This window comes from Athene noctua, chromosome 8, assembly GCF_965140245.1.
Source record: "Athene noctua chromosome 8, bAthNoc1.hap1.1, whole genome shotgun sequence".
Classification (NCBI taxonomy): domain Eukaryota; kingdom Metazoa; phylum Chordata; class Aves; order Strigiformes; family Strigidae; genus Athene; species Athene noctua.
Window position 1 is genome coordinate 740,904 of NC_134044.1, and position 20,622 is coordinate 761,525.

The 20,622-nt window shown below is 41.6% G+C and overlaps 1 protein-coding gene across 1 annotated transcript; it reads right to left on the reverse strand.

Annotated features, from left to right (window-relative positions):
- Nucleotides 1-578: 578 nt before the first annotated feature.
- On the reverse strand, nt 579-20,326 carry PASK (PAS domain containing serine/threonine kinase). Its single transcript, XM_074912012.1, has 17 exons — nt 20,147-20,326; nt 18,862-19,097; nt 17,724-17,894; nt 16,290-16,430; nt 15,597-15,731; nt 14,610-14,903; nt 14,117-14,264; nt 12,509-12,683; nt 10,027-11,342; nt 9,140-9,321; nt 7,174-7,341; nt 6,267-6,392; nt 5,595-5,729; nt 3,895-4,094; nt 2,348-2,481; nt 1,199-1,345; nt 579-999 (listed from the first exon to the last, which is right to left on the reverse strand). The coding sequence occupies exons 1-17, from the start codon at nt 20,316-20,318 to the stop codon at nt 860-862; spliced, it is 4,020 nt and encodes a 1,339-aa protein (XP_074768113.1). The 5' UTR covers nt 20,319-20,326; the 3' UTR covers nt 579-859.
- Nucleotides 20,327-20,622: the final 296 nt, after the last annotated feature.

A 20,622-nucleotide genomic window follows, 5' to 3' on the forward strand; every position in this document is an offset into this window, starting at 1 on the left:
GGCCCCCCGCAAGGCCGCTGCGCGCAGCCTGGAGAGGAGGTGAAAGATGGATTGGAGGAGATGATCCTCAGGATTTTCGGGGGCTTTAGGGGACTCGGGCTGACCCAGCGCTGAGGGATCTGGAGGGGTCGGGAACGGGCAGGAGTTGGTTGGACTGGAGGAGCTTCAAGGGCTTTTCTAACCCAGAGGGTTGGTGACGCGATTATCCAGCTGCCGCCTTGCTGCTTCTGCCCAGCGCTGCTGCCAGCAGGAGGCATGAAACCGCCCCCCTTTCCCCTTACTTCCAAGAACTCTGACACCGGCCACGCTGCACCCTGGAAAGATCTTACTACCCATGTCTCAGGATTGATTCATTAGTGAATCTGATTTTTCGTCCCAGTATCTTTGTCTCGCCAAAATCAAAGACTCTTTTTCTGGATATAGAGAGGACTCCGACTAAAAAAAACGGGGGGGGGGGGGGGGGGGGCGTCCCACCCTGCCTACAATTCCGTGCCTGTTTTCAGGGCTCCTTTGTGCACACGAACTCCAGTCAACACCCCAGAGGGCAGTCGGCCAAGATAAAGGTGTTTATTCATTCACTTTTCAGACAGTGAAACTACATCTAAAAACAGCCAACAAAAATATATTCTGAGTCATGAACAATTTAAACAAGACATTAAAATCTTTTCCTTACAGCTTTAAAACACATCCTGTATGAGAACAAGTCTAAATGCTTATTAGCGAGAAGCTGTTCTGGAGGAATCGTGCCCAGGCTGCCCTGCCCGCTGCTCATCCTTCTAGAAGAGGGAAGTAGTAGCAACCTTTCTACAAGAGTGAAGCGCTTACAATTAATTCCTGTTGCTCCTTGAGCGGGGAGCTATCATTCCACGGGGAGGGAGGCGTGCTGCAGAGGGGCAGGGAGCCCAGAGCCGACCCTGCACAGCTCGCTCTCTGCGCCGGGAGCTGAGCGCCTGTCCCCACCTGCACACTCACCAGGACCCTTTCCGGATCTGCTGCCTTCTAGGGAGAGACAAACAGGGAGGGGTGAGCCGTAGGTCCTGCCAGGCAACAGGCCTATGACCAAACGGAGCACATCTGGGTATGGGCAGGCTACCTTCTGCAGCACCCTGCTGAGCACAGCTCGGCTTTCTCCCAGAAATCACTGCTGGGTGCGTGGGGGGGCCCGCGCGGAGGGGGAGCCCTTCAGTAGGGGTCTCACCTGTCACAGCAGAGCTGTAGACCTCTTCCCAGGTATAATCACCCAGGTTCACAGGCTGCTTCAGCCAGCAATTCTCTACTAACGTTGCCAGAGTCATGCGCTGCTCTGGAACAGGATGCAGCAGCCCAGTGATTAAATCCATGAGATCTGGGGAGAGACAGCAGTCAGAGAAACGGCTCAGGCTGTGTTTCAGGCATGCTGGGAATGCAAGATATGGTTTATATTCAAAGAATGCAGATTTTAATTACAAATCCTCCCCATTAATCCCTCGTGCCGTACAGTTCTTCCACAGGCTTAGTCACATGTGCTCAGCTCTGGGAAGGAGCTGAGATTTCCAGGTTGTGAAAACAGAAAACTAAGCGCAGTTATAACACCAAGGAGGGCAGAAGTAGAAACGAATGCCGCAGAGGCAACCCTGACTCACTGTTTCCAAGCCCAGTCTTGCCCTGCAGTCATTCTGTGTTTGATCTGTGATTAAAGGTGCACGCAGGGGTGAGGGAAAGATTCCAGAATTCACCAGTCAACTGCAGCACCCTGAAGCCTTACAACCACAGTGCTCCTAAGGACCCCAGGGAACTTGCTGATGAAGATTTCTTTTAGCCTGACATGCAATTAGTTTTCCACACCTCCAACAGAAAACAAGGCCAATGTATTTCTCCTGTGAGGCCAAGACATACGATTCATTCAGAAATTACAAATTAACACATGATCATGCATTCCAAAAGTGACATGGCATTGATTGGCAATAGTTCAAGTGAGATAAAACTTGCATTAGAGTTACGTGAGTGCCATTATTGATCTTAAAGTCATCTACTAGAGCAAACCTTCCCATCGGGCATTATTTGTTCTGGTTTTCTCAGGTATAAGCCTCACTTGGCAAGTTGATAGGTTGAGTCATCATAATAAATGGGAGAGCTGGAATTTGAAACTAATAAACATACAGCAGATAGCTGTATTCATTGTGGGCATGAAGAACTGCAGAACTTACCTGAAAAGGATACCTCAGATAACTCTGCTTCATTGAGTATCTTTTAAAATCATTGCAGAGCACATTTGGAAGCATTTTTCCAGCCTTCCCCTTCATTTTCGGGGAATAAATACTTTCCCGTGAGATCTGCTCATTTAGAAGAGCAAATGGGAAAAATTCACCTTTTGAAACAGGCCGAGGAGGATTCAGGACAGCTGCCACAGCCTCCTCCAGCTCACAGAAGGGATTCTCTCCCAGTACCAGGGTGTAAAGGGTGACACCAAGCGACCACATCTCCAGCTCAGGGCCGTGGTACCTACACAGGAAAAAACTTCCTTAAACTCAGACTGCAAATACATAATTGTGTGCTAAAGAAACTGAAAGAAAAAAGGCAGTTGATAGCCTTTATTTCCAATTTTTGTTTAACATAGGAAATTTGAGAATTCTGTTAAGATTCTCACATGTTTGAGAAGCCTGTATTATCCTTCTCTGTGAAAGAAAAACAAGAGAACAGCCAACCAATTTCAGTTGATGGGCGTGCACCTAGACTCCACATGCATAAACTGGTGACAAAGGAACTCAGGCCTCTTCCTGCTTCACCATAAGCCAAAACTATCAAGTAAATATTTAAATGGAAGATTAGACACTTCAGTGGAATCCCATTTGTCCCCTCCCACCCCTTTCAAAACAAAAGTTATTTGGAAATCAATATTAATTATCTACATTCCACCTGAGAAAAACAGACAGTTTCTTCACACAGTGAGAGGCTGAATTCCCAGGGGCAGCCCTGCTTCATCTTCACCTTGTTTCCTTGCAGGGATTTCCTCTCCTCCTTGCATAGCTTTCTCCCCCCACCCCGTTAAGAGGAGCTGCCTGAAGGACCCATGAAAACAGCTGTGACATGAGAGCAAGGTGACACAGTTGTACATACAACGAATGTTTAGCACCCTGTCGTGGTAAGGCTTCCCTCCAGGAGGCTGCCAGCCTCCAGGTAAAGAGCACTCGAAGGAGAGAATAGGGAAAAGAAGCTAAGATTTGGGCAGCACATCCGAGATAGCAGCAAGACAAGCTGCAAGGGAAGAATCCTTGAGCCCAGAGGAGCACAAAAATCAATGGGGAGATGAACAGTGATCAAACTGCAAAAAATTAATCCAGGGAAGCAAGTAGGAAAGAAGGAAACAAGTGAGATGGGAGGGGGGAATTGCAAAACCCAGACATGGTAAGGAGCAGATGCTCTACAGCAGCACTTGCTAATACCACCTCTCTAATGAACAGCTTTCAGCAGTGACACATCAGTGTGTTCATACGCAGGTATGAAGAGAAGGTTAGCAAACTGATGTACAGATTATGGAAGATTAAGAAAAAGACACATTCAGGTCACAACACAACTCATTCAGACTCTTCTACCAGGCTGGAAATTAAAATCGTGGGCTTGTTCTCAAACTCAGCTTCGCAGTAGGACAGACATTAATACAAGGCTTTGCAAAATATCTGACCGGAATAAGAAAGTCTGTCAACAGACCGAGTCAGAAACAACTCTGTAGGCATTCAAGCCTTTACAAATAATTTCTGTGACCGCAGTGCCCTAATCTCACTGCAGTTTTCCGTGGTTAGATGCTCCCGCAGAGCTCCAATGGCAAAAAGCAGCTTGACTTCTCTATTCCAGCCCTGCACATGCATTTTTTTTGGTGCGATACACAAAAAAATTACGTTTCAGAGAGTGACATACGGTTTGCCACACAGCACTTCTGGTGAGCAGTATTCAATTGTTCCACAGAAGGTATAAAACAGTTTGCCGGGTTCCAGGTAGGCAGCTGAACCAAAGTCCACTAATTTAATTGTGAAATCTTCAGCAATGACAATGTTTTCATCCTTGATATCTCTGTGAAGGATGTTTCTACAGCGGAGATAGCCGACAGCTGATACAAGCTGAAAGAGAAGGAAAGAACTTGTGTTACTACTCAGAAGCGTCCTTCTGGATAATCTGCATGGCAACACAGAGTTCTGATAGCCACATTTTGGCTTGTTTTGACACTACACAAGCAAGATACAGATCCTAATTTTGGTAACTGGAAATGAACTCAGGCATGCCTGTCAGCAGTGCTGCAGTGGATGTTACAATGCTCTTGGGAGAGAGACTTAAAAAAAGCCTTTGCTTGCTTTCCTCTCACAAACGTGCAGGAAGATGACATGCTATAGTCACGATGTGCTTGGCTTTTTTGGTTAGAAACATCAGAGCTTACTGTTACAATCCTATAGGTTACTCTATTTTTATCCCAGTTTCATCTGGAGGGTCCTTTGATTTCTCTAGAAGGATATTACTGTGTGCCTCCAATACTGCAGGATGACAAAGCATTTAAGAGTGAAGTTTGGTATAAATAATGTAGTCACTCTTAAATTCCATTCTTCTTTCTGCACGATTCATGCTGTAGAGCCATAATTAAGAACAGCATCATAATTATATCACCTTGGAGACAATCATGATCCCTACCACAATACATTTGAGCAAGAAAAGCAGATGGCTGAGGAGAAAAGTTTCTATTTAATACAAAGCTCCCTCTGCAGAGAAATACCTTACAGATCTGCTAGCACTTGTACAAACTCGAGGTTGGCTTTGGAAGAGGGCTTATCTGCCAGAGGTCCAAAGGGACCATAAACTGCAGTTTGTGAATGCACACTGTACAGGAGACAGAGAAGGTGCATCACTTCAGCTACCATCTTCCACCAGCACCCCACGCCAGGGGCATATGGACACAGTGGTGTGTTACCATGTGCTGCATAATTCCTGCATACCTTAGAGCAAAGAGTTTACTCCAAAACACGAGGGCGAATTAGCTGGGGACTACTGTAGTGGTTAACTCAGTGAACAAAGGACAATTCAGCTCTCAGGCAAGCTCCTGACTCCCACTAAACTACCTTGAGGGTTTTTTTGCATTATGCCATGTTAAAATCCAAGATAATTTCTTGATTTTAAATTCCTTAAGAAGGAGAGGACAGCCCTTTACATCCATAACCAAACTAAACCAAGTATTGATCCAAGTGAAAGCGTGGCTTTGAGTGAGGCTTGGGGCAACTTCTGTGTGCTTTCCTCCTCCCACAGAGGAAATGTAACTGCTACGTGACCGGGTATCCTGGTGACAGGGGGGCTGTGCTGCTACAATCACAGCCAAGAGGCCATGGCTCTATGGGAAATCCTCATATCCAGTAAGGTCCTGTAAAGCTTTCTTTGTTAGAGGTTTCTAAGTAAAGTAAATTAGCCAGAAATTATCCCTACAAATTAATGAGGAACAGTTCTGCAGGTATTGAGCATAACTCCAATTCAGCATGCCTGCTGATTAGCCAGTAATTCTTTTGAGTGAAATAGGGTCCTGGTTCTTACATTAACCAAATCTTACCTACGTGAACCAGCTGTACATTCCCAGCTCTCACCTGTCTGAATATATAGCTTGCTAATGGCTCATCCAAGTTGGGCTGATTATCAATGAATGTAAAGAGATCCAGACCAGATCCGTGCTTCTCCATCACCAGCTGGAAGAAGTGTTCATTTTCAAATACATCCAGCACCTATAAATAGCAGACTTCTTTAATCACACGCTTCATCCTCAAACTGCCTTTAAAAAAAAACAAAAAAAACAAAAAACAAAAAACCAAACACTGCTTTCCCCTCAGAGATATATTATAGTATATTATAATCTCTGAAGTCTCACTGAGCACAAATGTTTCTTGAAAAGAGAGCATAATTAAAGCTGAGAGCAGAATTAAAAGCAAGAGGAATTCTTTCTGGGAGAAAAAAAATCCCAGCAAAGAAGAGGAATGAAGATATGCATCCTATCATCTTGAAATAACATACAGGCGTTTTTTTCTGTTCAGAGTCACACCTTCAGTTCTATGTTTACATCAATTGTTTGGGGTAAAAGTGTTGAAGCAAGAGACAGTCTGCTGTAACAGAAGCTCCAAAATAATGCAGGATAGGGAGGGTCCTTTGTTTCCTGAAAAAGTAGATTTAATACATGACCCTTCCTCACTCCTGAAGAGGGACACAAGACAGCAAAGGAACCATCTGACACAGTTCAAACTGAATTCACGCTGAGTTCACTGTACCTTAATGATACTGGGGTGCTGCAGCTTCAACAGGACTGCAATTTCTTGAGTAACTCTCCCCAGATCAGGATCATCTACCCAGCAGTCCTCAAGCACCCTCTCCTTCCAGATGAATTTTACAATGACCTACACAGACAACAGCATTCAGCATCACCTGCAAAAGTACGGCTTTAAGTGTCTGGTAAGTTATTTTCCAGGAGAAACGTTAGTGAATCATATCACTAGAAGGACAGAAGTAAGCCTACTTATAGTATCTTTAAACATACTTAAACTAGTTTAGTTCTAGAAGCCAAATAATGCACAGAAATAGAATATATTTATTTTCTTTTTACTGATGCTCTGAATTCCAAAGGCTTTGACAGGCCAGCTCTGTTACCAACCCAGTTACAGCAGTGGTGACTTCTGGTATTAGGGGTACAGTGGAAGGAAATGAGCACTCAACATCCATGCGGAGAAATACCAGAGCTTGCCTCGCAACACCCTGAATACTTCTGCTGATAAAGAGGAGGGTCCCATAACCTCTACATCTCTACTCCACATTCTTGAGTCATGGCACATTAAAGACTTCGAAGTCTGCCATTCTCTTTAGCAACAGAAGACTAAACCTTTAATCCTGTTAAGTTTATGAAGGAAGTATACTTCTTTCAACAGGTTAAATTAGCTACATGTTCAGGTTCATTCTGTGCCTGCTGTCTTAGGTAACATTCATATACTACCTCAATGCAAACATTTTACTGTCTCGTTTCCATGAGGTTAGTGATTTCAGATTTCTGTTTAAACAAAGGAAAACCCTAGACTACCAAATAGCTGCTTTTAATAGTGTAGTGTTGACAGAATATGAACACTTTAACCTTTCAGTTTTCAACCTAAATAATTATTACAATGAGACGTAAGAGAAATATTTAACCTCCTCATGATGTTTCTTGCCCCTGGCAGTCCAGACAAAGCCAAAAGATCCTTTCCCAATAAGACTGAGAGTGTTGTAATTTTTTGCATATTCTCCTTCACATGCCCCTAATCTTTCAAACTCTTCAGCTCTTCGGGAATTCTCAAAAAGTGAAGTTGATCTGATGGCCTAGGTACAGATAAAAAATAGCAAGAAAAAAAACGAGTAAGCCACAGAGTCATGTTTATGAAATGAAGTAAATACTGAAAAGAAAGCACACATCTGCAAGGACAGCTAAAAGGACTGATCTTTGGTTTTGATAGCAAGAACTGTATGTTGATGTAACCATCACTATAGGAGGCAAGTTAAGTCAACAGTCGTCTCTCAGCAGCTACAAACACTGCTTAATTCAGAGAAAGATAAAGAAAACAAAAGCATATGCACCTTAAATGCTCGCACAAAATTCTCTGTGCAAGTAGGAAAATTAATTCATTGTGGTCTAACATCAAATGATAATTTTTTTTTGAGGAATAAGAAATAGGTCACTTTCAATGTTGTAACTTTTCCATGATGAATATAAAAGATATTAACAGTGTTTACCAAACTTTCTGGTAAGATAACATTCTAGCTCTGTAGATCGGTCTCTTAGCAGACACAAAGAGCAAACAAGTTCAAGGCATACCCTCCTAAATTTTAACACCCCAGTAAAATCCCTAGCAGAGAAACATCGCATGCCTTCTTGCCAAGGCCTGCAACACTGCACGAGAAATTACAACAGAAGTTTTTCTTGCTCTGAGGATAGGGCTTGGGGAGGTCTCAGCAATTATTAGATTTCTCCACCAAAGACAGCATCTAAAATGCCCAGTAACAGGACATCTTTATGGCATACACAGTATTCCATGCCACGAGGAAATACAACAAATCTCACAGAGGCACTTGTTTTGAATAGTGAAATTTGGAGTTATACATTAAATGATGAGAACTGCTTATATTTTGACACATGTGCATGTACATGGAAGATGATTTTCTAAAAGGAAAACAAGAGCCACCTTATTACTCAGCTCTCAAAGGTCTCGTGAAAAATATTTCAAATAGCAAGTTTTGCCAATAGCCAAGTTTTTCCAGTCACATCTACTTTGTCTTTCAGCTCACTGATGAAAGGTGAGGCAGTGGGGGAAAACTACATGTCTAATCTGCAGTACAAACAGCATCTCCTCAGTCCCCTGTAGTTTGGAACTGTCACCACTACATATGTACACTAAGGACACCACTACTTAGATACATGTGTGGTATCTAAGTCTGTATGTACTTCTCTGTTCAGGTCGTCATAAAATCCAGCTACCTATCTCAAGTGATCAAAGATACTATTTTCCCCTCTACAGCCTTGGTCAAAGTACCATCAGTTTCACATCCCATCACTAACTAAAAAGCAGACCTGAGCAGTCCTGTGTTTGGGTTTCACGGCCTTGAGATGCACCTACTGTTCAGCTCTGCGGTGTTGGCTCTCTGTACACTATCCCCCATGCAGCATCTTGAAAGGCAGCCAAAAACTGCAGTCTTCTTTTGCTGACACAGCCAAACAATTAAAGATTTCAGCCTAGTATTTCCTTTTTTTAGTAATGTTGTGTCATTAGTGCCAGTGTGATTACATTGATTTAAAAATTAATTTCACCACATCGGTGCAAACCTCTATTGTAGATGGACTTATACCAGCCTAAGAACAAATTTAGAATTAGGTGCTTGTGTTGTTCAGACTGGAAAGGTAGCTACACGAAGCCAAACACACACTACCAGAAATGTCACCAAATAGCAATTTGTCCTTTTTACATTTCTTTTGACATAAAAATAGGGAAAAAAAGAAACAGCAATATCCACCCACCACCTCATGACATTATTTGAATTTGAAAAAAACTTTTCAACTCTAGCTTCAGTTAAAGTCAAATAAGGAGAGAAATGCTCAGTATTACACAATGGTAGAATTTCTTACTTCTCTGAGACTATGTGTAGAAAGATCTGCAATAGACTGGGCAGAGCTTGCTAGACTGGAGAGCAAAAGCTGAGTCTTTGCTGCAGCTTCCTTCTGGCTCTGTAGGAGGTCTTTCACCACCCAGACACAGAAAAGTATGGCAGGGTCCTGCAGTTCTACACGTTTCACTTCAAAGAGTATACCTGTAGAAACAGGTTAGGGAGTTAAGAGGGTAGAATGAAAACTTTAGTGTTGAATGAGATCACAGACATTTTAGGACAAAATTCTGAGCTCTTGAAGTGAATTCCTCCATTATTCATTTGGGAACACCTAGTCAGTAAGGAAACATCAGAGGGGCTGACAAATGCACAGCTACTCTAGAGATACTTGGCGGCTACATCCATAGTTCCCACCACCTGGCAAACTTTTGTCCAGTTGTGATTATTAATTTCACACTGTTATTCTAAATTACATAAAAATGGGGATTTTATAGAATAAGCCACAGAATCCAGCTGAAGGAGCAAACAAAACACATTCCATTACACAATTTAAATACAAGTTTTACAATGGAGTTTGTGTTTTCTGTTCAGAAGTAATCAGGTTCAAACCTTTTAATTGTATTTTGAGAATATTTCTGACTATTCAGTCTGGATTAAGTTTTGAATAACTTTGTATTTTATATCACCTGCTTTTCCTATACCCTCTGATAAAGGGTATAGGACTTAATACCTATAATATATTAAGGTATTAATATAAAGACTTAAATACCATATTTCTAGATGCTAGAGTTTCTTGCTTCCTCTCCACTGTGAGCTTCTAACCAGAATTGTTTGCCTTCTGCAAAAATGTGGGTGAAAAAGAGCATCCTGATCAGAGTTTTGGGAAGGGAAGAAATAGACTTAACTTACTTAATTGTGAACCATCTCTGTGACAGCAATTCCCAGCATAGCTGCCTTCCAGAATCTCCAAGGTCAGAGGAGCTGCTGGACTCAGTCTTCCTTCTCCTTTCACTGGGGTCGATGTTACCTGTATCTCCGTGTTTTGCTGCCCTTGCAACTGATCGTCTTCTTCAGGACTACCTTTGCTTTTCAGAGGGTTTCTGTTGACGTTGTTCCCCACAGTCTCTGCAACAGTTTCAGGCTTCTCAAGAAATGCTTGGGAAGATTCTTCAGAGTTTTCTAAATGCCTTTGGGAGGCCAGCCACCCAGAACCACCTTCTATGGCAACACCATTCAACAGCTGCTTTTCTTGCTCAGTTGAAAAGACACTGTTTTTCTGAGTTAGCATATTGCCTGAAGCTGAGTCTGCTGCATCAGAGGAGGATGATCCTACAAGAGCTGTAGTAATACCTAAACAATTGTCTGAGTACCCCTTCATGCCAATATTCAGACCCAGTACCTCAAGACCAGAGTAAATACAATTCAGCTCAGTGTCTGATTCTTTAACATCTTCAGAGGCTGTGGCAACCCCTGGTGCAGAAGCACTGTAACCCATTTTATTTCCTAAGCAAGTATCATGGGTAGCATTTCTTCTGTTTGCGAAGAGGGATGAAGCATCATTCAGCAGGCAGTTTTCAACAACAGTGTGCTCAAGGCTGGAATGTTTTGCATCACACATCAGGTTTGGTTTTGACAACTGCCCTGTAACCATGTGGCTTTGAAAGTCTTGTCTGCAGTCTGGTGGTGTCCCAGACCACGGCTCATCTATTATTGGTGTTCCAGGCGAGTTACAAGTAACATTAGAAGGTGGCTTAATTGGGCCATAGGGTTTCCTGTCTAGCTTGTCTTCTAGCCTAGAACAAACGTGCAACCAGGCAACATTTTCTGAAGAAGCTTGTCCCCAGGCATCAGTGGAGTGCTGATGCTTCAGCATTTCATACGGTAACCTACAGATCTGCAGACAATTTACTTCCTTGAGGTCTTGCTGATGAACTTGTAATTGGTTAGGCAAGATACTAGTCTCACTGGCATTTTGAGTCTCAGATGGGCCAGATACTGCATTATCATGGCTTTTTACTGGAATCTTCATGTTCAGACCTAAATCCAACTGTTCCGTATCAGGTGATACGGGAGGGAGCCTTACAGAGACCATGTTTTGAGAATTATTTGATCTTGCAATTTCCACTGTTCTACACTGTTCCACTGCTCTGATTCTGTCAAGCCAAGTGTCAGGGTAAGGCTCTCTATGGTGGGCTGACAGCCCATTGGTAGCAATGCTGTCTTCCCTGCAAGGATTCAAAATTTTTAGTGATATCGTGGTGACAAAAGCACAAGAAAACCATCATACTATATACTACCCACTCTTCTGTTACTACGGTCACTATTTAAAAAATAAAACAATAGATGCAGGTTTAAGTTTAAAAGAAAAAGGCAGAAAGCTGCTGGCAGAGGCATCCAAAAATCCTAACAAATTCCATCTTGAGCAAAGAAGAGCAGGTACACTCGAATGGCACTCTTTTCCTACAGATTACTTCCTTCTCTAGCTTAATTTCTAAATATATATGATAGATCATATCCAGCAACAGAAAGCCAATACACGTGGCAGGATACTTCCAGTCTTGAGAACAGAAGATCCCTTGTCTATCCAACAGAAGATGGATGCCCCCATCCATCAATTTAACCATGGTTCGTTGAAGCCCATAGCACAAGGTATTTTACAAACATTTCTATTAGTAAAAATGCAAGGTATAGAAAAACAATCCATGCAGCAAAGCACTTACAATCCAAGTATGATATGAGAGACATAAATCCAGGAGAGCACAAGGAAACAGTGAGACTATCAGTCTCTATAAAGCAGCAAGAACTGTGCTGTAATTGTCTATATATTAAAAAGGACAGTAAATATTTTCTGAGGGTTAGAATTGTTAATGTGTAAGGCTTAAAATTTCAAGTAAGATAAACCACATGCATCACATAGGTACTTGTGCAGGATGTCTAAACTTGTGACAGGAAAAAGACCTGGAAAGGTAAAATAAAGATGGCTGGACTCTAGTAACACAGTGCCCCATTTTAATGGATGGCCTGACAGTTACAGCAAGCACCAGAAAAATAACATTTAGAATTAATTCCAGGTAACCTGGCTTTAAGTGCAAAACCAGCTGTTGGATACCATAGGAAATAAACATCCACTATTTCTGATTTAGCAAAGATAGAGCCTTCCCTAGCCTGGGTGAAGCATTTAGGTTGTACAGATTTAAACAAAAATTTAAGCAGGCAAAACTCAACCTGTCTTGCAAATAATAGCACTCAGATTCTACAGAGAGCAAAGCGCAGAAGGCTGTTATTACACCTTCCCACATACATCACAGAGGTGAAAAAACAGTGTTTGCTGGTGATTGTCTCCATGATTCTTCATTTTTCAAAGTGAATATGCAGTCCGTGAAACGCCTACCTGTTAGAGGGTGTAGATGCCACTTCAGGAGGTGAGGGAGTAGAAAAGGAACTGATCTCATTGTTTTGTTTAGTCTCATCATGTATTAATTTGTCATCTTTTTGTCTTGGTTCCCATTTCTGCTCTTCATCTCTTGACGGAAAGCTTGCTAAAGATGCAGCCAAGAAGCTGCTGTCTGTACCAAACAAGCAACAAAACCATAACTAAAGCTAAACATAAAAGGTTAAGTTGTTAAGAGGCTTCAGTGATTAAAAACAATGTTGGAACTGCCTTGATCTGTCTCATCCTTAAGGAAATGAGTATAAAAGACTTGATTAAGGCAACGTGGTCCAATTATGAGCACTCCAGTTTAGCCTGAGAAATCATCACATGCAGGAAGCTAAATGTTGCAGGGCTGCTAAAATCTGCTTTCCTATCAAAGCTCTTGGGCAGGTATTAGCCTAATGGGTTAACTACTTGGATTGAAGTTCAGAGGCCTAAAAAAAGGCCAATGACCAGAGAGTGGAATTAAAGTGATCATACAAGTAGCAGCAGCAAAAAGAAGCCCAAAACACATACACTGCTCATTCCAAACACTTAAAAATGAAAAGGTTTAGACTGCATTTATGTAACTCACTGAAACTGCAAGACAAAAAAAAAGTACAGAGCCTAAACGTGAGAAAGAATAAGACCTTTTTTCCCCAGTGACAACAGATTGAGAGAAAAGCATGAGTTTGAAAGATGAAGTCAACCAAGTGTTGTTGCTGCAGAAGGTAATGAGCGAACAGATCTAGGTTAGAATCCAGAACAATCCTTTCATTTAGTAAAGGCTGAGTGCCAACAATGCTTCCTCACTGAAGAACTGATTTACTCCTAGATTAGAGGCATCACTTCAAAGAACTACCTAAGAAATTCCACCCTGTCTACTAACTCTTCTTTGTTCCAGCAGTGTGAGTTGGTTTCAATGCAGATATGCATTTCTAAGCAAAGACAAGAGAAAAAGAAACCAAAAATACCCCAAAAAAACAAAGGAGACAAAACCAGCATAAAAGATCTCTTGTGATACAGATGAAAGTATGTGCTCTTGCTTGTGTTCTTGGTTTTGGGCAGAGCTAGATGGAGAAAGACAGATTTGGAGACATGAGGCTTCTTTGCTTGCCTATTCCTGTTGTGTTCAGAGAAGTAAAATTCTGATAAATTCTTTTTAAATGCAGCAAGCTGCATCAGAGTATGTGATGCCTCCTAACTGAAACAACACAGCAACACTGAATATTAGCCAGCAATACGAGCCAATTCAGAAGAATATTAGAATTTTCCCTTAAAATATTAGTCCTAAGTATTTACAGCTCTGTTGCAATACTGTCACAAAAGCTGTATTTTACATGTATTAAAACGTCAGAGATCCTAACAGGGGAGGGAGGGAAAGGGAAGTGCTTGTTAAGTACAAAGCATGCTCTGTCACCAGTGTAATTTCTAACTTGTCTGTTCAGTTTTATCTTCTTAGCAACAGAGGGAAGAACAACCTTAGTTATAGTGCAAATCTAATTTAAAAACTGCACGGAGGTACATTGCTTTTACGAAGCAGGTTCCCATGTTCTCAGGCCAATCTCTTGTCTCCATTCATTCTACCTTTGTTGCAGCAGCCAGAGCCAGTTGTATCTTCAAACATGCACTCACTCTCTGTCCCTATGGAGTCATCAAGAGGAGGTAATGGCAAAGAACAGTCGCTGCTTCTCTCCATGTTGTTATAGAAACCGGGGATCAGGAACGTAATGTTCTAAAACACAGAACGAAACCTTATAAAGCTAAGCTGTCACAGGTTGGGGGCAACTGCTAACAATTCATGTTTGTGGACCTGTTCCTGATGAACAGCCTGGCAAAAGTGATCCACATGACTGATGGAGAATATATACCTGCTATCCATCCTAGCTCCTCAGCCCTGAAAGACTCAGCAATTACAGCAAGGGAATTTGTCTATCATACTACAGCTCACTGGCTGAACACATGGAACACAGAGGTTTGGCGACAGACAGAGATGAGTGTAAAAGATGACTTTACAATTCCAATGGATAGGCTGCCAGACATAGCAGTCTTTTGGAAGGGATTAAAACTCCTACCTTACCTTTCCCAACAGTTCTTTCTCCTCATAGCCGAAGAGCATTAAAGCAAAACTATCCTTGATGCCACAGATGGTTCCATCTGACTGGACAGTAATAAGACCACTGATGGTGGAGAAAACCACAACTGTTGCAGAGTAACGATAGCCTGTAAAAGAACCGCTTTCTTCTGTCTCCAGAACACCATATTTCTGCACTGTTGCTTGGTCCTCCTCCAGAAGATTTACTTGCAGCTTTAAACTGAGAGGAAACATGTTACCCTCTCTGGACTGGCCTACAGCTTGCTGGATCTTGAGGTTCTAAATTAAAGCAAAAAAAAAAAAAAAAGAACCAAACAACTAACAAACCAGAAAACCACTAACCAACCAAATGTTTTGGTTTTATTGCAGTATTCACATAAAACTACACAGGAATGTTCTCGGGGGAAAAAAGATCAGGAAAAGAAAAACAAACCAATCCTGTGACTATCAAAATGCACAAAATCTGGTTTTCTAAGGATTTGGAAACTAGTGTTGAACTCCTGTATGAATATCTTGATGACAAACACCAGGAAAGTCCATGCTGCAGCTTGGTTCAGCCAATGAGGCATTAATCAAGGTCTCTCAACTACCTAGCTGCACGTTTTCATGGCATATGCAAGATCTGGGTATTCTTTTTTAGACTTTCACTCCTCAGACAGACATGATTGAAACTGGCTACAGAATTTGAATGAATTTTAGGGAGCTGACAGAGACAGCATTGTTTCTTAAAAAGCCAGGATTGGAAAAAAGTGTCTTTTCTTTCACTAGGACAAATACCACAGTGAGAGATCAAGCTTGGTCTTGTTCCTAGTTAGGAAATATTCAGACAGCAGCTCCACAAATAAGAGGCATACCCTTTTTCAGGGGATTTACACTTCCCTCTGAAAAGGCTTTCTTCTGTTATATAAGGAGGAAAAGTAGGGTACACCTATGTTCCAAATGGGAAGAACGTGGCTGGTGCTTATACTATACCTTTGGCATTTTTTTGCCTGGAGGAGGGATCTGCACAGAAGGAATCAGGTCCTTCATGTGGAGCCCAACTACTTCTTCCAATGTTGGGTAGCCATGGAGATGGGCAAAAAGGAGGTCACATGATGTAATCTCTCCCTTGGGAAGAAAATTTACAGGACTATTTTAATTTTAGCCACAGTCCACTCAATCCTTTAACAGTTCCTGCAAATATATAAGCAAATGGCAGGAAGTTTCATTCTGCAGTCGCTACATGGATACAACTACCCCAGTAAAAACAAACAGAGCATAATGCAATACTTCTCTGACATGATCAGGCAGAGAGCCTGCCCCTTGCTGTAGGGGAGAAGCAGGGGAGTCCAGTGCTCCTCACAGAATGTTTCCTCAGCAAGCTGATCCCTTCACAAGGGGACCCCTGCCATGAATAACCAACCCCCTGCCAAACCATCACCATTCCAGTCTAAGACATCCCCGGAGGGGACACAGTGTATTTAATGAGACTTGTCAAATACATCCAGGTGAGCTGCATGGATGAAATGTGCACAGGTCCTGCAAGTGCAGCCTGCTTTCAGGCAGTGCTAGGTACACACTTCATGTTCACAAACAGTAACGTGCCTACTGGCTTTTAGACACGTTTCATTCACCCACAAACTCTCACAAACTGCGATCTCATTTGACCATTAGAAAAACACTCACATCAGCCCTGAAGGAAACCGAAGCTGAAAGTCTCTCCACCGGTTCCAGCACAACCACACAACACTGGTTGTCCTTGTCTCTTATTCGCCTCAGCCAGACCAAGACAGGGATCTTCTCTTTGAGACGGCCTATAACATCCACCTTTCCAGAGGATTCAGAGGTGTAGTCATCATTTAGGAAGACTATGGTTACTTAGCAAGAATTTCAAACAATAAGATACCAAGCCATGATATCTCCCTGCCATTGTTAGAAAAACATTGTTTCTTGACTACTTATTAGTTTTTGATTGAACAAAAGACAGTTTTAAAATAGAGATTAAAAGGTCTGCACTGATCATACATAAAATGTTGTTGCTTTTGTATCTTCTCTCCCTGCCTCAGGAAGACTAAAGACCAATCTAATACCTTGCATTCAGTGAGAAGTGCCTTTCAGAGATGCCTTCTTTAAGGGATGTCCCATGGTGCTAATGAATACTCCACATTAGTAAACATAGTTCTTACTTTCAGCTGCAAAAATAGCAGTTTAATTTCCTATGGTAAGAGATTCTTCTCAAATCTTATATCCTGAAGTGTTCAGATCAGCCTTTTATCATTTTTACATGACCTTGACAGAATGGGTTTATGAATCACACAGTGACTCCAATAAAGTACTCAGAATGGCTATAGTTTAGAACTAGTGCCTTTATCAGACATTTAACTCAATCTTAGATTTTACTGAATCAAACTTAGGTGTTTATTTGTTCTCTCGTATCCAACTGAGGATTCAGGAAGATCAAGCTCTGAGGTGCTGACAATTTCAGTACAAAAATAACACACTAGGAAGAATATGAGCTCATTTTCCAAATATTTTCTAGTGATAGTTCACAACAGCAGCATAAGAAAATAATTTTGAGACATTTCGCATGCAATTCTCTTATAAACAACCCCACTATAGACAAAACATCACTTCCAGTCTTTTGTACCAACTAGGGTGTTTTGTCACAAACATTTCACAGTATTTGACCTGAGTTGTAACTTCACAATACGCACATAATATGCAATTAAGATAAATTTTAAAATATTTTAAAAGACCAGACAATCAGGAACTTTTCCATAATAGTTTTTTCCACGTTAAGCAATTATATTGATTTAAAAAAAAAAAAACAAACAAAACCCTTTAAGTTCTGATTTGGTCAAGTCATCATGACTATACATGTTGGCAGCAGCAAGGCTCTCACAGGTGCCTCCCAAACCATCTTTTCCCCTCTGAATTCCCACATCTGCAAACTTTTAAACCAAACAGTCCTACAAATTACATAATTGCCAAATGCCCAGACTTAAATATATCAGGAAATTATATCAAAAATGTCCAAAAAACCCAACCTCAAATCCCAAATCAAGGCCTACAAAAAACACTGTATGTGGTGGGGAATATTTCCTTGAACATTTCACGTACCACAGTTCCTGAAACCAGCGATGAACATTCATCAGTTCCTATAAACTCCTCACCCACAGCTTCCCACACCTCTTGGCTGGATTTGGATATCAAGCAGGACAGCTTTTGACCAATGAGTTCCTGACTACTGCACCCAAGCAGCTTGCAGGCTTTGTCATTAGCCACTAGGATCTAGAAAAGCAGAAAAAAAACCAACAAAACAAAGACTAAAAGCTGTAAGCTTTGTTAATAGATCATCATCTCCTCAGGTTGTTCTAATTCCTCTATATGAAAGCGGAGTGGTTCTTTAAATTTCTGAATTCTTCAAAACCAGTTTACTAAAGCTTCTTATTCTAGGACATCCCTTGCCCACGCATTTTCTTGGTTAAGAGGGTTTGAGACATTGCTTTCCTTTTAGGTTTGCCGCTTTCTTTTAACTGCCTACCGGCTCTAGCCTCTTGTGTTGCTTAAACAATTACAACCACGGAGGCAAAACCACAAAGCTGTATTTGTAAGCAAAGCCTGGGCAGACCACAAAATTTATCCACACCTGAAGGCATACAGTAATCACACCAGTCACTGCCATACTTAAGGCTGTGTTAGAGACCAAGGCAGGATTAAATGCCTTTTAGATGGGTAACTTGAAATGTCAGTTCAAGTTAAAAATGGCACAGACCCTTAAAGTTTTCAGTACTTAATTTTTGTATTAGTGTTTACTCTCAGGACAAAGCCAGAGAAATTCTCTCTTTCCCAATGCAAAAGGCTATTTACTGGGGAAAATAAAGACACCTCCACCACAAACACATCCCAGGGTTGGAACTTAATAGACAGGTAGCTTGAAGCACATTCTGCTTTTCTTCCCTCATGCCACTTCACAGCTGCATTCTTTTTTATTCCCTTTTTTGGTTTGAAAAAAGACTCAAGACATCCGTGCTCCTGATACCATCTTGTATATTTTGCTAACTACAACCTGCAATAGAAATAAATGTATTGCCAGTCTTTACAAGACCACTGAACTTAAGCAGACAATAAAATGCCTTCATGATGCTCTGATTACCTGCAGATACACATGAGAGTAACAGGCATTTTAACCTGTCTGATGTCATACAACCTATACTAGTTACAACCTGCTAAGTTTAGCAGTTACTACTGCAAATACCTCTGTTGTGTTGACATCCACGGTGAAGACGGCTTTGTTTGGATTGCGTGAAGGAGTTGAGAGGTGCCGGCTGGATTCCTCCACAGCGAGGGCATGCAAAAAGAAGCAAGAAGCAGAACTTCCAATGGAAGTGGAGAGAGAGGCAGAATCCCACTGAGCCCACAAGTTACCAGTTTTGCTAGTACAAATGTTATGAGCTGCCAGTGAAGACAAACAGTAAGAGCTCCATTTCTCCCCTGTGAGAAGATAAAGATCAGCTATGTAGCTATAACAGTCTACTACAAGGAGTATTAGAGGAATGAATAAAAAAAATTAGTTGTCAGCTGAAGCAACCTGCCAAGTAATCCCAAAATATATGCTTCTATATTTTTAGAGAAATTACAAGAAAATAAAATCAATGAAACTAAAGACAGAAACAATTCTAATAAACATCTCTTTTGAATCACAGCCCCTGGAACAATTAAACTCAGTCCATAGGCTAGAAAAAAATTGCCAACATCTGTGACATTCAACCAGACTAGACAACTTTTATTTTTCACTTAAGAGAGTTTAAAAATCTCAGGAGAGTTTTGAAATCTCTCAAGTTAAAATTGAAACTGTTATTAAATATAAATTAAATATTAAATATAAACAGTGTTTTCAAGCCCTTATTAGGCAGAAGCCAGTTAATTTACTGTTCACAAGACACGACACTAAAATACCTGTGTCGACACTGACGTTTTATGTTACACAATGCCAAGTGATTGTACTACAGTTTTCCAAAGGTCTGCCTGTAAAAAATGTTTCCCTGGGAAGCAGCATCAGCAGCCAAATGTCATCATTCCACTCTCAAAACAGTAAGCAGTTTTGAAGGTTTAGCAGTACTGGAAGAAGCATTATGAACAATTCATCACAAGGACACCTGCATTTATGCACCACATTCAGTATGAATATGCTCACTGTGATAAAACAGGGAGGCCTGCATCTGGGTGCACTGTAAACTGCAAAGTTCTTCCCCTCCTAACAGAATCCAGTATATCATCCTACTCGTCATTTGGAAATTTTCTGTTTTAAGTAACAACACAAGATGACAGGGTGGTCCAATGGCAGGCAATAAGGGTTTCCCAGGGACAAGTACAAGTGCAGAGCACCTATCCAGCAACACAGCCTGCCCTAATCTGTGGCTCAGATGATTATTGCTATCACCTCTAGGTTTGGGGGAGGGAAGGAGGAAGGTCTGACACCATCTAAAACACATCATCTTCACTAACAACACATGAACTCAATCTCAAAATGCTGTTCTCACCAGACAGAGAAGCTCTAAGCCGGCAGAGTTCAGAGAGCTGACTTTTCCTGCTTTTGCTAGCACAGGGGTAGGATCTACTTAGCTTAGCAGAGTCATTCAAGTGAGCAAGGGCTAAGCCTACTGATGAAGACAGAAGGCCCCCTTCCGAGGGGCTATAAGCCTTGGCTGCCATAATCACGCACTGGTTGCTACACCACACCTAGGGAGCCACGACCTGTAACAGAAACATAAGAAATCCAGTCAGCCTTACAGTCAGGCGCTAACACTCAGGATGCTGGTAGGTAACAATGCCTTCTAACCCCAAGCACAGCCCTGTAAGCTAGTTAACACCTTCTGGCACACCCTGATCAACATGTGGTCTGTGTTGTTAATGCAAAGGTGGCTCTATTGACCATTATACAGGACACCTGCGATGGGCAGAACACCTCCACCATATTTCTGCAAGCACTACCAAGCACCCAGCCATCACTCTCTCC

Coding starts and splice junctions, on each gene's coding strand:
- PASK (XM_074912012.1), bottom strand. CDS start 20,318: ATGGCAGCCAAGGCTTATAGCCCCTCGGAAGGGGGCCTTCTGTCTTCA. Junction 15,732..16,289: donor CGGTTTCCTTCAGGGCTGAT/GTGAGTGTTTTT, acceptor TTTCTTCCCAAG/GGAGAGATTACATCATGTGA. Junction 2,482..3,894: donor GAAGTGCTGTGTGGCAAACC/GTATGTCACTCT, acceptor TTTCCTGTGTAG/GTACCACGGCCCTGAGCTGG.